The sequence below is a fragment of the Cyprinodon variegatus genome, unplaced genomic scaffold, assembly GCF_000732505.1.
Source record: "Cyprinodon variegatus isolate N-32 unplaced genomic scaffold, C_variegatus-1.0 Scaffold1112, whole genome shotgun sequence".
In the NCBI taxonomy this organism is placed as follows: Eukaryota; Metazoa; Chordata; class Actinopteri; order Cyprinodontiformes; family Cyprinodontidae; genus Cyprinodon; species Cyprinodon variegatus.
In genome coordinates, this window is record NW_015151565.1 from 142803 (window position 1) to 158387 (window position 15585).

The 15585-nt window shown below is 49.1% G+C and overlaps 1 protein-coding gene across 1 annotated transcript; it reads left to right on the forward strand.

Moving 5' to 3' along the window:
• Nucleotides 1-3022: 3022 nt before the first annotated feature.
• On the forward strand, nucleotides 3023-15582 carry LOC107101550 (MAGUK p55 subfamily member 5-A-like). The gene is made up of 17 exons (XM_015400500.1): nucleotides 3023-3199; nucleotides 7050-7333; nucleotides 7458-7635; nucleotides 7760-7860; nucleotides 9084-9191; nucleotides 10616-10693; nucleotides 10773-10913; nucleotides 10992-11153; nucleotides 11241-11318; nucleotides 11395-11578; nucleotides 11692-11763; nucleotides 12345-12413; nucleotides 13216-13380; nucleotides 13748-13837; nucleotides 14312-14424; nucleotides 14495-14605; nucleotides 14683-15582. Exons 2-17 carry the CDS (start codon nucleotides 7169-7171, stop codon nucleotides 14857-14859), a joined length of 1992 nt encoding a protein of 663 aa, XP_015255986.1. The 5' UTR covers nucleotides 3023-3199; nucleotides 7050-7168; the 3' UTR covers nucleotides 14860-15582.
• The last annotated feature ends 3 nt before the right edge of the window (nucleotides 15583-15585 follow it).

A 15585-nucleotide genomic window follows, 5' to 3' on the forward strand; every position in this document is an offset into this window, starting at 1 on the left:
GCAGGTTCTGGGTTCATCTGCAGGTTCTGGGTTCATCTGCAGGTTCTGGGTTTAACTGCAGGTTCTGGGTTTAACTGCAGGTTCTGGGTTCATCTGCAAGTTCTCAGTTCAACAAAGGTTCTGGTTGATCATTCCCTCCTTTCACTCTGAGCTAAAGGCAGAGAGGATCCCATGAGGTGTAGCTCCTGGTCGGACCTCCATATCTGTTGCATCAGAACCATCGCTCAGACTTGAACCGGGTCTCAGGTGGTTGGACTTTCTCTGACCCACACATCGTTTTCCAACAATCAAACTTTTTTCTCCTCTCTCTTTTTGTCCAGTTTTTCACCCAGGAGTCTGATCTTGGAGCTTCGATGGTTCTGACCCAGTAATGTATTCTGGGCCCTTCAGGTTCAGTTCCTCCATCCAATCATAGCTCTCTGTCTGCCTCTGTTGAAGGAATGACATGTTTTTGACCAATCAGAGAGCAGAAGGACACGCCCATTCTCTATGACAATTTCCCAGTTCACTAGAACCTCAGTACGGACTCGTTTACTCTCCAAGTCTGTTCATGACTAGAACCCAGGAAAGTCAAGTTAATACTCTGAGCTCTGTGAGCGCTAACCTGGAAGCTGCTGCTGCCGCAGTGCATGCTGGGACAGCTGTCAGGAGTCTGTTCTGACGCATGCTGGGTAAAGAGGGAGGGGCCAGAACAACATCCGGGGCCTTTGTCCATTCTCAGTCTTCTTGTTCTTGTGACTGGAACTGTACTAGGGCTGAGGCTGATGATGTTTTATGAGGACGCGCAAAAACACATAGTGAAAAAGCTTTTTTCATGGTTCTGGAGAAACTGGATCTGGAGGTTATGTGAAACCTGCGGGATCCAGAAAATGCTGCAGACCCATGTGGTTCCAGTAAAAGGTTCTGATTCGATTAGATGTCTTTTCATCCAGTGACTCTGCTCTGGGACTCCTGCCCTGAAAAGGAGGGAATCACCATAGCAACCTATGACTCAGCATTTTTCAGGGCCCCTCCTGATTCCGGTCCAGGAGCCTCAGGTGGACACCGGTCGACCCGCCTGCGCCGCCCTCCTTCTTTCCGGGCCACTTTGAACAAGAAAGTTCTGCAGGGATGGCACTGCTCCGTGCTGCGTTCACTGCGTGTGGGAAATGAGAAGCCGTAGTAGTAAAAGCAAAACTTCAATCAAATGAATATTATGTCCTGCAGGCAAAATTATGTGAACATGAATAATTGGGCTCTGTTTGGATATTCAGGTAAGTAATGCAAGGAAAAAGTGACTTTCTAAAGTTTCTATTTCATTTAGATATGTTTAAAGCTTTTAGTTGATGTTACTGAAATGGGACAGTGCATTAATACACGTACATATTGTTATAAAGACTGGATTTAGCTAAAGGCTAAGTGGCATCCATGAATCTAAAATGTTTATTGATGGTTTCTGTATTTTAGTTTTCTTTAATGAGTAGCGGTCGGGTGTTAACTTCGGGAGAAATAAAACATGTTGGTGTTCATAGAATATGTTTTTAATGTATAAATAAACCAATCAATGCAAAAAAAAAGCATTTTCACAAATTTCTTCTAGTTTATCTAATTTTGATGTTTTTATCTGGTTTATTGTTTTTAGTTTTCATTTGTAAAATGAAATGATTGAAGATGTTTCTATTGTTCCTAAAGTTCATCTTCAAGATGTCATTCAGGTCAATTTATAGATCTAGATCATCCAGTTATTTACTTTACAGGATTCTCTTCTCCTAGATGAGATAGTAGATATTGACTCTACAGCAATCCCTCACATCAAGCATGCTTATAGTGACAGTGGGAGGAAAAAAGGAACCTCCAGCAGAACCAGGCTCAGTGTGAGCGGCCATCTGCTGAAGCCAACTGGGGTTCAAGGAGACAGAAGCAGACATAGAAAAAGAAGCATAGATACAAAAGGCAACTGTCAAGCAGCTCCACAGGCGGCCCCATCCAGGAAACACACAGCCAGGCAGACGAGCTCAGAGCCAGCTCCCATGTCAGAGGATGAAGAGAGCACATCCAGTTAGTCACAGTCAGAGAAACAGGACTACACTGGAAAACAGGCCAAGCTCCAACATCTAGAAACAAAGGTGTTGATGGCAGCAGCACAGCTGATATTTCTCTCCAGGATGGAGTCACAGCCAAACAGGAACAGACCAGATGAAGCTACTATGAGAAAAAGCAGAGAGAGCAGAACGTTAGAGATTGAACTAACAGAATCTGCAGAGTGGGAGAATAGAGATAGAATGATGAAAAAGGGGTCCCTATGTCCTCCAGCAGTCTAAGCCTATAGCAGCATAACTATAGAGATAGCTCAGGATAACCTGAGCCACTCTAACTATAAGCTTTATCAAAAAGGAAAGTTTTAAGCCTAGCCTTAATCCAAAATAACACCAAGGTTTGTTACTTTGTGGTCTTGGACAAATATAATCTTATCCAGATGAAAGGACTGACCAGTCATCTTCAGAATCTGAAGTCGATACTGAATTGAAGCTGCTGTTGTTAATATGCAAACACTTCTGAACCTGAGGAGGACTGGATGAGGTTTTTATTCTCATTCCACTGTCAGACTATAGATCTACAGCATTGATTCTCCGTGTTTAACCCTTGGGGAGCAGTGTGGGGTTAAGGGTCTTTGCTCAGGGAGCCAGAGTGGCTGTCTGTGGGAGTGGAGCTTTAACTCAGAACTTCTGGATTCATAGCTCTATGCTCTAACCACCAGGCCGCTCCAGCTGGTTTTAATCGGGGTAAAGTTAGAGGTTCTGCAGCCAGAAGCCATTGATCCATCAAAGGAGAAGATTCCCATTAATTCCTACTTCCTGGCATTCCCTTCCATCCTCAGGAACATTCCAGTTTCACTGTGTCATTAAATGCAGCATAGTTCTACTTTGTTGCATTCTGATTGGCTCAGACAGCATTCCTCTGACCGCTCTGACCAATCAGCGTCTTTGTTTCATGTGTTGGCCCCGCCCGCCAGTGGATCTGGAAGTGACAGACAGAGAGGAGGAGAAGGAGGGGCAACAGGAGGAGGTCTGCTCCCCGATCAAACAGCAACAAGTGTTCGGAGTGAAACTAGAAGGGAAGACAGATTGGATCTGGACCTGGACCCGGTTCTGGTTCTGGTTCCGAACCGTTGCCCCGGGCCGCTGCCTCCGGGCTGTAGTGGATCTCTCCGGCCGCAGAGGTGAGCCTTCAGGGCGGCTTTGTTCCCAACAGGTGCCGCTAGCAGCTAGCTGCTAACATTAGCCCCGAAAAGTTCGGATCTGTTCGACCCGGATGGTTCAGCTTCCTTTCTGAGCCCACATTCCCAGTTGGTTCCGACTTGAGCGGACGGAACCGGCCCAGCAGCTCCGCTGGGTTCTGGTTCCGATGGTTTGGGTCCAGTTAGCTTGATGCTAGCTGCTGTCAGTCACTGCGCCTTGCGGGGACCGAACCGGACCACTGGGCCCAACAGAACCGATCCAAATAATAACAGAACAACTTCAACTCAGAACCGGAACCAGAACCCTGATTATAGTCTGTTTGGTACCGAGGACAGAACCGGAACCCAAACATGAACGAGCCTGTTGCTGGTTCTGGAGGTTCTGTTCACTTCCAGAAGCTCTTTGGGTCATCCAGTACCGGCTGGACGTCAGGAACCGGACCTTTGGGCACAGTGAGCTTTTCATCAGAACCAAATGGGTCCATTAAGTCCAGCAGACTGACCCGATGGAGGGGAAGGTTCTGATGGACCCGGTAGAACAATCAGGGGTTCTGATGGTGACCCGGTAGAACCATCATTGGTTCTGATGGTGAGAACCATCATTGGTTCTGATGGTGACCCGGTAGAACAATCAGGGGTTCTGATGGTGACCCGGTAGAACAATCAGGGGTTCTGATGGTGACCCGGTAGAACAATCAGGGGTTCTGATGATGACCCATAGAACAATCAGGGGTTCTGATGGCGACCCGGTAGAACCATCATTGGTTCTGATGGTGACAGGTAGAACAATCAGGGGTTCTGATGGTGATCCGGTAGAACCATCATTTGTTCTGATGGTGAAAGGTAGAACAATCAGGGGTTCTGATGGCGACCCGGTAGAACCATCATTGGTTCTGATGGTGACAGGTAGAACAATCAGGGGTTCTGATGGCGACCCGGTAGAACCATCATTAGTTCTGATGGTGACCCGTAGAACCATCAGGGGTTCTGTGAGGTTCTGCCGGTTCCGTCCTCCTCAGGTTTTTCCGCTGAAGCTTCAAACCAGGAAACATTTTGTTGTCTTTCTGCATCAGGCCGCCCGCCCTGATCACCATCTAGTGATCAGGCCGCCCGCCCTGATCACCATCTAGTGATCAGGCCGCCCGCCCTGATCACTAGATGGTGATCAGTTTAGATGAGCGTCAGAATGTCTAGTGGATGAAACTGTAGTAAACTAGAAATTTCCCACAATGCACCTTGAAAAGTAGTGATCATCATAGACAATGGCAGCGTCCGACTGTCCACCCTGACCTCTGACCCCTCCATCACTATATAGAGCGGGGACTATATAGTGAACTTTATAGTGAACTCAGATAACTGACCGTTCAGACTCCTCCTCCACCGCACAGTGCCTGCTCCAACTTCGTTATTAGTGGCTGCTGTCGGGTAGCGACGGCGGGCCGCTGTGACGGCAAATCCCATCATGCTTTTTGAGTCACTACGTTTTCATCCACTAGACGTTCTGAGCATCATCTAAAATGGTGTAACCATGATATAGTGATTAGAGCGGACATTGGGGTGCAGCCATTGGCCGTTTCTCAGTTCACCAGAACGCCAGTACGGACTCGTGTCCTCACCAAGTCCGACCTTGACTAGAACCCAGGAAAGTCTGGACTCGGGGAGAACGGGAGCATACAGGATAAATCTGGGTCGACTGGAACAGAAGCGTACTGATGACATCACCACATTCAAAGCTAGCCTGACTGATGACATCACCACATTCAAAGCTAGCCTGACTGATGACATCACCACATTCAAAGCTAGCCTGGAGCTGCATTTCACCTCCTGGTATTAATAGTCTGTAGGTCCAATAGTCGCTAAACCCAATGGCAGCCTGGTGTTTGGGGCGTTACGCTGGGATTCGGGATCCCAGAGGTTCTGAGTTCGAGTCCCACTCCCACAGCCTGAGACTCTCTCTGGGTCCATGAGCAAGACCCTTAACCCCACCCTGCTCCCCGGGCGCCGCATCATGGCAGCCCACTGCTCCCTGAGGGTTAAATGCAGAGTTCATTTCGTTGCTCTCTGATGATGGATGAGAATAAAACACTGGAAAAAAACGGAAATCACAAAGATGGCGCCCGGCACTTTGCAGTGAGGCTTCACTATAAAGTCACTATACCCCCCATCAGTCACTATATAGTCACTATATAGTGACTGACTATATAGTGACTGATGGGGGGTCAGAGGTCAGGGTAGAACTAAACCCACCATCAACTCGATTTTTCACCTTCATAAACTCTGCAGCAGAAAAACACTGAATCCTCACTGGCCGAGTCCTGACCCGGTATTGACTCCACCTAACGAGTCTCGGTCTGGGGAAAAGAGAGAGCTCTCTGAGCCTGAAGACCCGTCTGCTAAATGATTAAAAACCTAGCATTAGCATTAGCCTAGCATCATCTGTTTCTGCTGGATCAACATCTGAGGATGACATCACTGCTCCAAGGTCAGAGCAGCAGGCTGAGTCAGCAGCCAGACCGCCCCGTCAGCACCAGCTCTGCTGCTCTGGAGACCTGATGGCGCCTTTTACGGACCGGTTCTGACCCGACTGATGCTGGTTCTGTTAGACGGACCCGACTGATGCTGGTTCTGTTAGACGGACCCGACTGATGCTGGTTCTGATAGACGGCCCCGACTGGTGAAGTCCTGACCCGGTCCACAGGTCTGTTTGGGGCAGAACTTCCTGTTCTCTCGTTAAGGCCGTATAAAGAGCTGCCCCAGTGCATGCTGGGAGATGAGGCCAGTAGAGTGGTGCTGAAATGGGATGATTTATGGTTCAGAACCAGAACATCCCTCAGTTCAGTTCCTGGTATTGGAGCTGCTCTGGTCACCCTGAGGAGAACTTGACCCCAGAACTTGTGTGACAGTTGGATCAGAACCAGGGATGGAACTGTTGATTAGGTCAACTTGGTCCCGGTTCTTCAGGAAATGGATCATCAGAAGCCCACCAGGTTCTGCTTCTGTTTGTTTCAACATGGCCTCCTCCTGGGACCCGGTCGGGCCTCATCCAGAACCTGGAGGTCCGTTACTATGGAGGTGAAGCAGAGCGAGCAGAAGAGCGTTGGTCCTGGTTTCCTGACTGATGCTGATCAGTCCGTCTGGGTTCCCCTCTTGAGGTCCAACCTGCTGCCCCACAGTGGACCAGGTTCTGTCCCGGTTCTGACCAGGACGACCTGAACCAGCTGGTGGGTTTTCTCCTTCAGTCAGAAAACAAACGTCTGCTTCACTGATGGTTCTGGTCCAAACCTGGAGCCTCAAAAGGCGTCTCTCCGAGTGCGGCGGGACCGGCTGATCAAAGGTGGAACGCAGGTCCCGCCATCCTGTAGCTCCGCCCCCTTTCAGCTCAACCACGCTAACCATCCACTCGTTACATTCAGGTGTGTTAAAGATGAACGCCGGGCCGCAGCTGAGGGAACTGAGCAGTATTAACCGTCCAGTCAGTGACTCCGCCCACTGAGTGTGATGATGATGCTGCAATCAAGATTCTGTTTAATTATTCAAATGTGTTTTTAATCTCATTCATGTTTATTATTTATTGCTGCATGTTTTAGATTAATGATCAGTTTCATGGATTTAATGAGACTTAGATTTAGTTCGATCTATAATCATTTTCTAGCTGAAGCCTCCGTATGTTTGCTGCTTCCTGTCTGTCGGTGGAACCAGCGGTTCTGGTCCGCCGGGTCGGAACCTGTCTACAGACTCTGGGTTCTGGCCGTGGTTCTGATGGTTTTAGGACGGCGTCTCCATCCTGGTTCTGAGGATCCAGGTCTCTGATGTTTTCCCTCCGTGTCTCCAGGTGTCATGGCCGCCTCTGTTAGTCGGCTGCCCTCCTAGACCATTACTTGTTGGACCTAACAGAGCCTCAGCACCGTGGAGCGGGTTGAACCGTCGTTTGGCGCCCAAAGCGCGACCAGGATGACCACCTCCCACCTGAACGGGCACGCCGGCGGGGAGGGAGGAGGACGAGGAGGAGACGAAGAGCAGCACAGGGAGATGGCCGTAGACTGTCCAGGAGAGCTGGGGAGCCGGACTCTGCCGGTCCGCCGCTCTGCTCAGCTGGAGAGGATTCGGCAGCACCAGGTACCGTCAGCTAGCTAACTCTAACGGTTCAGAACCCCTCATCTGCTCTGGATCCGTTTGGATCCTCAGACGGACCGCAGAGGTCCACGTGGTCCATCACTAGCCTGCTCTCTTCTTCTGTCAGGAGGATCTTCGGCGCCGCAGAGAGGAGGAGGGTCGGCAGCTGGACCTGAACACCTCGCTCCGACTCAGGAAGCTGTCCCAGAACCCCCACGTCGGGATCGACAACCCGTCCTTCCTTCAGGACTCGCTGGGCCCGCAGCAGCCGGCGCCAGGCGGCCCGCAGAGCCAAGCGCTGCTCGGTAGGATGCACGCAGAGCGGTTCTGATAGGGGGAGGAGAGTGAGGAGGGAGGGGAGGGGAGGCTGGAACGGAAGGGAGAGAATTCCTCAACGAGGATTAATTAAAATGTTTGTTGCTCCTGCAGAGCTGGAGGAGCTGCTGCTGTCGCTGAAGCAGGTCCGAGGCTTCCTGTCGGACCAGCAGAGTCAGAGCGACGTGGAGCTGGTGCTGACTCTGCTGAGCAAGGTAAGGACCGGGACCAGCAGAACGGATCCTCGGCTCATCTTCACTTTCAGGCAAAAGAGAAACTGATAAAGATCGGATAAAATAAAGAAACAGTCGCAGTTGAGATGTTTGGCCGTTCGCTGTAGAGCAGTTAGGGCGGACGTTTGTTACAGCCTGGTTATATAAAACTCCTACTGGAAAAATTTAGTCTGAAAACTTCCTGATATTCAGTTTCTGCTGCGAAAATGTAATTTAGAAAATCTGTTATCATAGTTCTGAGCAGGAAGAATCTTATTTTACTGATCTATAAATGGAACAACAGATAGGAGAGTGTAAATAAATGTAAAAATGGCTTGCCTTAGCTAGTCTTCTCCCTCTCTTTTGCAGCTGATTCTGTCTTTTAAACACATTCTCCTTTTAATTTTTCATTTCTTCATTAAATCTCTAGCTCCAGTGGGGGGAAATGGGTGCTTCCTGTTGTCATGGTGACTCGCTGATCCATACTCTTTGCAGACGGGTTTAACTCTGAGTGGACCGAGCAGCTTTGATGAAACTAAAACTCAGGATAAAATAATTCAGAGTCAAGGATGAATCTAAGTTTGTAATTTCTCCCTGCCAACAGTACAGATGGAGAGGCAGCGAGTGTGAGTGCGCCCCCCTAGTGGCCGGGAGGGGTTGAACATGAACGACCTTTAATGGTGGCGTCTTTTCTGCCACATTATTACCATGTGGCTTAAAGATCCCTCTGCAGCCGCGTAGCGAGCTTTGAAATAGAAGGTCTGTGAGTGAAACCTAAATAAATGTCCCCCGCTACAGGGAGAAATCAGTAATTAACCTTTTAAACTTTTACTGAATAACATCAACCAATCACAAAACACGGTCTGTTCTTCACGATTGGTTCCTGACACGTCAGTCATGGTCGTCTGCTTGTTCCCCCCCCCCCCGTGCGCGTACCCTGACATACGAGCGCATCAACCCCCCCGATGCTTGTGCAAGATGCCATGGCTGGAAGCTAGCCACTGTAATGCTGCGTTCACACCTAAAGCAGCAGGCGCCGCAAAAACGTGCAGCTGAGACTCCAGTAAAACCAGCAGCCTCTCTGGTCCAAACCCGTCTCTGAACTCGGTTCTGATGGTTCGGACTCGAAGCCTCTTCTTTTGAATGGTTCTGGTGGATCTATCTCTATAGAACCGTGTGAATCCTGTCTGGGTTTACTGGTGTCCTGTGTTCTTCTCTCCTTCTAGTCGGACTTCCAGTCGGCGCTGAGGATCCATAATGCTGTGGCCTCCAGCATGCACCAGCCGTCTCCTCCGTACCCCCAGAGCCAGCAGGCGCTCCCACTGGCCATGGAGGTAAGCTCTCCTTCACGGGCCTGGCTCCTCTCAGTCGGTTCTGGTCGGGTTCTCCTCCCCGCCCAGAACCGGGCCTCTAGAGAACAGCTGAAGTTCTCAGAAGAAGCGGGCTGAATAAAATCCCTCTCCATCATGCCTCCACTACTGTGGAGTCCAGAGGACACGGTCCTCCATGCAGATGAAGCCTGTCTCACCTGCAGCCATCTTAGTTCTCCTTTAAGGGTCGTGACCTTTGACCCATGAAGGTTCTGTCTCTGTTCAGATGCTTTCCATCACGGCAGCGCCGCCCTTTTCATGTCATTCTGGAGATAACCGGTTGTTTCTCTGCGTCACATGGCTGTTGATTAGAGGGGGCGTGGCCAAGGTGGAACCTTCATTTGCATTAAAATGTCAACAAAAAAAACAGTTTAAGACCTTATGATCATATTTACTCTCCAGTTCATCTGACATTTTATTTCAAATAATGAACCAAACGCTAACGTCACTGATCTGCTGTAGTGGAACCAACCAACAGCCGGGACTCTGAGCAGACGCACGTCGTTCAGGATGCAGCGGCGTTTAAACCCAAAGCAGCAGAAAGCACCGTGGCTTCAGTCCTGGCCTGCAGCCTGCCCTAAAGCCCAGCTGCTGAAGCTCCTGTCACACCATTTAGACCAGCGTCTCCCTGACGTACGGAAAATCTGGCTAAAACACTGGCATACGGTGGATAAGTTATGGGAACGCTGAAATACGCTAAAATACATGCAGAAGTTAGGCTGTTGTTGGACAGAAGTTCTGGACTCGTTATGAATACTCTGTTTATGCCCAGAATGGAAAAAATCCATAGAAAGTTTAGCGTATGCCAGAGTTTTAGGAGATTCTGGCTGTAACAGGAGCCTAAAGAACGGCAGCTACTTCCTGGTTTTACCCTGGTCTCCATCTTTCATATGAAAATGAATTTCAAATGACTCTTGGCTGCTGCAGACGGGCTAACGTTAGCCCTGGCTGCCGTTAGCTTTGGAGCTCCGCAGCTTTTTTAAAATTATGCATTAAATCAGTAAATGGTCCATATAGTGACGCTTTAAAGTAAAATATCCTCACATCAGATGATCTTGAAACATACTTTTATTGAGCAACAGCAACAGAAAGAGAACTCTTAACTCTTAATGGAGCGCTCCATTGAAAGTTGCTGCTGCCGCAGTGCATTCTGGGACAGCTGTCAATCTCAAGAACGGAGCAGCCTGCTCTGATGCATGCTGGGTAAAGAGGGCGGGGTGAGACAACATCCGGGGGTTTGGCGCGTTCTCTGTAATTGGAACAGTGCTCGGACTGAAGCTCAAGAACGCATATTGAGAAACGGCCCTGGTTTGGAGATGACACCCCACCCCCTCCCAGGTAAATGAGCTCTGAGGTCATGATGATGTCATCAGTCTCTGTTGTTTCAGGTCAGGAACCTGCTGCAGTCCAGCCACAGTAAAGAAGGCGTGGAGCTGCTCAGCCTGCTGTCGGACACGCGCCTCCAGGTACGGGAACGTCCAGGCTGCTGCAGCGCCGCTCCCAGGCGTCTCCTCTGGTTCTTCAGCTCCTGTGCTTTCATTTCAGTCCCTGCTTCTGGCGCATGACAGCGTAGCAGAGAGGGAGATGGAGCCCGAGTCTCAGCCGGTGGAAGGAGAGACTCTGACCCAGTGGGGAGGGGAGACGGTGAAGATCGTCCGCATAGAAAAGGCTCAAGATGTTCCTCTGGTGAGTTGGCGACCCCCGCTGCTCTCAGATGGACTCCTGTCCCCCCCCACCCCCACCTCATGGCTTTATGTCCTGCAGGGAGCAACGGTTCGCAATGAGATGGACAGCGTCATCATCAGTCGCATCGTGCGGGGAGGAGCGGCTGAACGCAGTGGGCTCCTGTCTGAGGGAGATGAAATCCTGGAGATCAACGGCATCGAGATCAGAGGGAAAGACGTCAACCAGGTGTTCGACATCCTGGTGAGGATTTGAAACGCTTCCTGCGGAGGTGGGGTCGTTGTCAGTGAGTGCGCTCAGTGACCACGCTGTTCTCTCTGGGTTCCACAGGCTGACATGCATGGCCTCCTGACCTTTGTGTTGATTCCTAGCAATCAAACCAAGCCCCCCCCTGTTAAGGAGACGGTGGTGAGTCCTGCTTATCTGGCTTCACCACTGCCAGCTGCAGTATCCAGACCTAAAGCTGCCTGCTGTCTGTCATCAGGTCCATGTGAAGGCCCACTTTGACTACGACCCCTCTGATGACCCCTACGTGCCATGCAGAGAGCTGGGCTTATCCTTCCAGAAGGGAGATATTCTCCACATTATCAGCCAAGCAGATCCCAACTGGTGGCAAGCCTACAGAGATGGCGATGAGGACAACCAGCCACTAGCTGGACTGGTCCCAGGTAGAAGCTCTAGTCCTGTAGGTTGCTGTCGCTCCGGCCCTGTTAGCGCCTGACAGTATGGCGCTCAGGTCTAGGAGTTATTTTTAAGTTTGTTATGCTTCCTGTCCTGATAGGGAAGAGCTTCCAGCAGCAAAGAGAAGCCATGAAGCAGACCATAGAAGAAGACAAGGAATCCGAGAAACCAGGTGAGTTGTTGGGCTCAGATAAGCTAATATGTTTAGCTCTAAGCTAAGAAAGGCTAACGGCACTATATAAAGCTTTGTTAAACATGGCTGTAAGCTAAGGTAGGCTAACGGCACTATATAAAGCTTTGTTAAACATAGCTATAAGCTAAGGTAGTCTAACGGCAATATATAAAGCTTTGTTAAACATAGCTATAAGCTAAGATAGGCTAACAGCACTATATAAAGCTATGCTAAATATAGCTATAAGCTAAGACTAAATTAACCATACACATACATATAAGAGTAGACCCCTCATTTAATGTCATAGTAATTATGGGCGCCATCTTGGGGAGGTCGACCTGCTACCCTAACCTGCTGGTTCAATCAGAAGAAGAATCACCAGAAGGATGCCTCAGCACTGCGCAGCGTATTTTTATTTGTATCAATGGATTGTGACAGAGCTTTGTAAGACATTACTGAATAAACTGCATATACACACTACATATGGCAGAAAGGAAGGGCTAAATGCTAAAGTTAGCTAAGCTGGTTAGCCATTACTGTTTTATTTCATCAGAACATAGTCATTGTTGGGTTTTTCACAGGAAAGCTTTGGTGCGCCAAGAAGAACAAGAGGAAAAGAAAGAAGCTACTGTACTCCCAGAGGAATGATGGTACGACCCGTCTCATGTCCCCATCTTGGGTATGTGGGTGGAGCCAGTGGTGGGTGGACCGTCAGTCTGCATCAGTGCAGGCAGTACCTGAGATGGGGGGAGGGCATCCCCCCATACCACCCCTCCCCTATGACATTTTATTACTATATGTTTAACATTTCTACTATATATTAAGAGTAATTGCAATGATATTGCCCTTTAAAAAAAAGTGTCCTAGCATGACTATGAAGCTGATCCCAGTGAGAAATGAGTCCCTAACTCTGTTAGAAGCAGTGATAGCCATGCTAACTATGTAGGGGCAGTGATAGCCATGCTAACTATGTAGGGGCAGTGCTAGCCATGCTAACTATGTAGGGGCAGTGATAGCCATGCTAACTATGTAGGGGCAGTGCTAGCCATGCTAACTATGTAGGGGCAGTGCTAGCCATGCTAACTATGTAGGGGCAGTGATAGCCATGCTAACCATTTAGGGGCAGTGATAGCCATGCTAACCATTTAGGGGCAGTGATAGCCATGCTAACCATGTAGGGGCAGTGATAGCCATGCTAACCATGTAGGGGCAGTGCTAGCCATGCTAACCCTGTAGGGGCAGTGCTAGCCAAGCTTACCCTGTAGGGGCAGTGTTTGCCATGCTAACTATGTAGGGGCAGTGTTTGCCATGCTAACTATGTAGGGGCAGTGATAGCCATGCTAACCATGTAGAACCATCCAGAACCAGTTTTGCTGGGCGGCTCGGTTCTTCAGAACATCTGCCCATGTTCTCCTCAAATGCATAACAGCTGTGTCTTTTCCACTGATCCAGACCCTGAAGAGGAAATTCTAACCTATGAGGAGATGGCTCTGTATCACCAGCCGGCCAATAGGAAGCGTCCGATCGCTCTGATTGGTCCAAACAGCTGTGGGCAGGCGGAGCTAAGACAGAGACTCCTCAACAACCAACCAGAACGCTTCGCTGGAGCCGTGCCTCGTAAGACTTCCTCCTCAGTCCCAGCAAAGTTCTGATGGACTGAAACCCTTTCAGTCCAGATCAGAACCTGCTGTTTCTGTTTGTCTGCTCATTTATTATCGATGGGTTATCAAAGCATTTTTGTCAACTGAAATTATTTTAAGTTTTTAATTATATTTATATTTACATTTCTATTTTTCTAATTGATTTTATAAAATTTTTTTATGTATATCTGTATTTTTTTATTTACATTTCCTTCAATATTGTTCTGTATCTAAATACTAATCTTGGATGTTTTTGTCCTTTTTTATTTTTTAATTTTCAGTAAATGTATTAATTTGTACCTTTTTCTGATTGGGTTTGCGGCGTGGCGTGCATGCGGCTACAGACACAACGCGGAGCCGGCGTGACGGCGAGGTCCACGGCAGGGATTACCACTTTGTGTCCCGTCAGGCCTTGGAGGCGGAGCTAGCAGCTGGTAAGACGTCTTGGTTCTGTTAGAACCTCCTGGTTTGGGTTTTGTTCTGTGAAGGAGTTCAGGCTTTAGACCATGCTGCTGGTTCTGGGTTTGAGGTCCAATAAGGTTGGATGTTGGAGGAGGCGTCTGGATCAGGACATCTTTAGAACTGTGAGCAAAACGGACCCAGACGTCTGAGTTCTCTGCCGGGTCTGAGCGGCGCCTCGTTTCCTGCAGGACCGTGCCTGGATCGGACCCTCTATCCCTGAGAGGCAGCTCCTGATCTCTGGAGCTTAGAATGGTTCGGTTCTGGGTCTCGGTTCGCACCGGTAGAGCAGAGCTTCAGGGCCTCTCTTGGCCCTGTTGCTTTCAGAACCAGGCGTGGGTTTGGTCCTCTGGTCTGGGCTCTGTTCCCGTGGTGATGAAAGTGACCTTTTAGATTCCTGTGTTGATTTTCTGCTGACCTTTAGACGATCCGCTTGTGGTTCTCCTCAGGGAAGCTGATCGAGTCTGGCGAGTTTGAGAAAAACCTCTATGGAACCAGCACCGACTCTGTGAGGCAGGTCATCAACACTGGGAAAATCTGCGTGCTCTGTCTGCACACACAGGTAGGTGGCGTTCTGCTCCTTGACTTCTAGAGTCAGATGAATGCTGACCAGGTCTGGGTTCCCACTGCAGGCCCTGAAGGTTCTGAGGTGCTCCGACCTGAAGCCCTACATCATCTTCATCGCCCCGCCCTCACAGGAGAGACTCAGAATGCTGCTGTTAAAGGACAACAAGAACCCAAAGGTGCGGCCTGTCTACCTGAACGCCTGATAGGAACGCGCTCTGACCTCTGCCCTCACCTGTGTGTGTTTGTCCCGCAGCCCGAGGAGCTGCGTGACATCATTGAGAAGGCCCGGGAGATGGAGCAGAGCTGTGGCCACCTGTTCGACGCCATCATCGTCAACACAGACCCAGACAAGGCCTACGCTGAGCTGCTGCGGCTCATCAACAAGCTGGACACCGAGCCGCAGTGGGTACCGTGCTCCTGGCTGCGCTGAGCCCAGCAGGACCAGCTGCTGCCATGGAAACCTGACTGAAATCACACCCTTCAAGCTGTCATTAATGTTACGTCTCCCAGACGACACTGAAAGGAAGCTAGGTTCTACAGATGTCCGGCTACGCAAATTACAGCTTAGGCTAAAACACAATGCCATTTTAACAGAAAGATCCATAAAACTGAACTTTAGTTTCGTTCTTTGGAAACTAAAATTGATGTGCAAACCTTTATTTAATCACATCAAACGGACGAGGCCCGAACCTTTATTAAATCGCATCAAAGGGACGACGCCCCAACCTTTATTTAATCACATCAAACGGACAACGCTAAGACCTTTTTTTAAATCGCATCAAACGGACGACGCCCGAACCTTTATTAAATCGCATCAAACGGACGGCGCTTAAACCTTTATTAAATCGCATCAAACGGACGTCGGTAAAACCTTTATTTAATCGCATCAAACGGACGACGCCCGAACCTTTATTAAATCGCATCAAACGGATGACGCTTAAACCTTTATAAAATCGCATCAAACGGATGATGCTAAAACCTTTATTAAATCGCATCAAACGGACAACGCTTAAACCTTTATTAAATCGCATCAAACGGACGACGCTAAAACCTTTATTAAATCGCATCAAACGGACAACGCTTAAACCTTTATTAAATCGCATCAAACGGACGACGCTAAAACCTTTATTAAATCGCATCAAACGGACAACGCTTA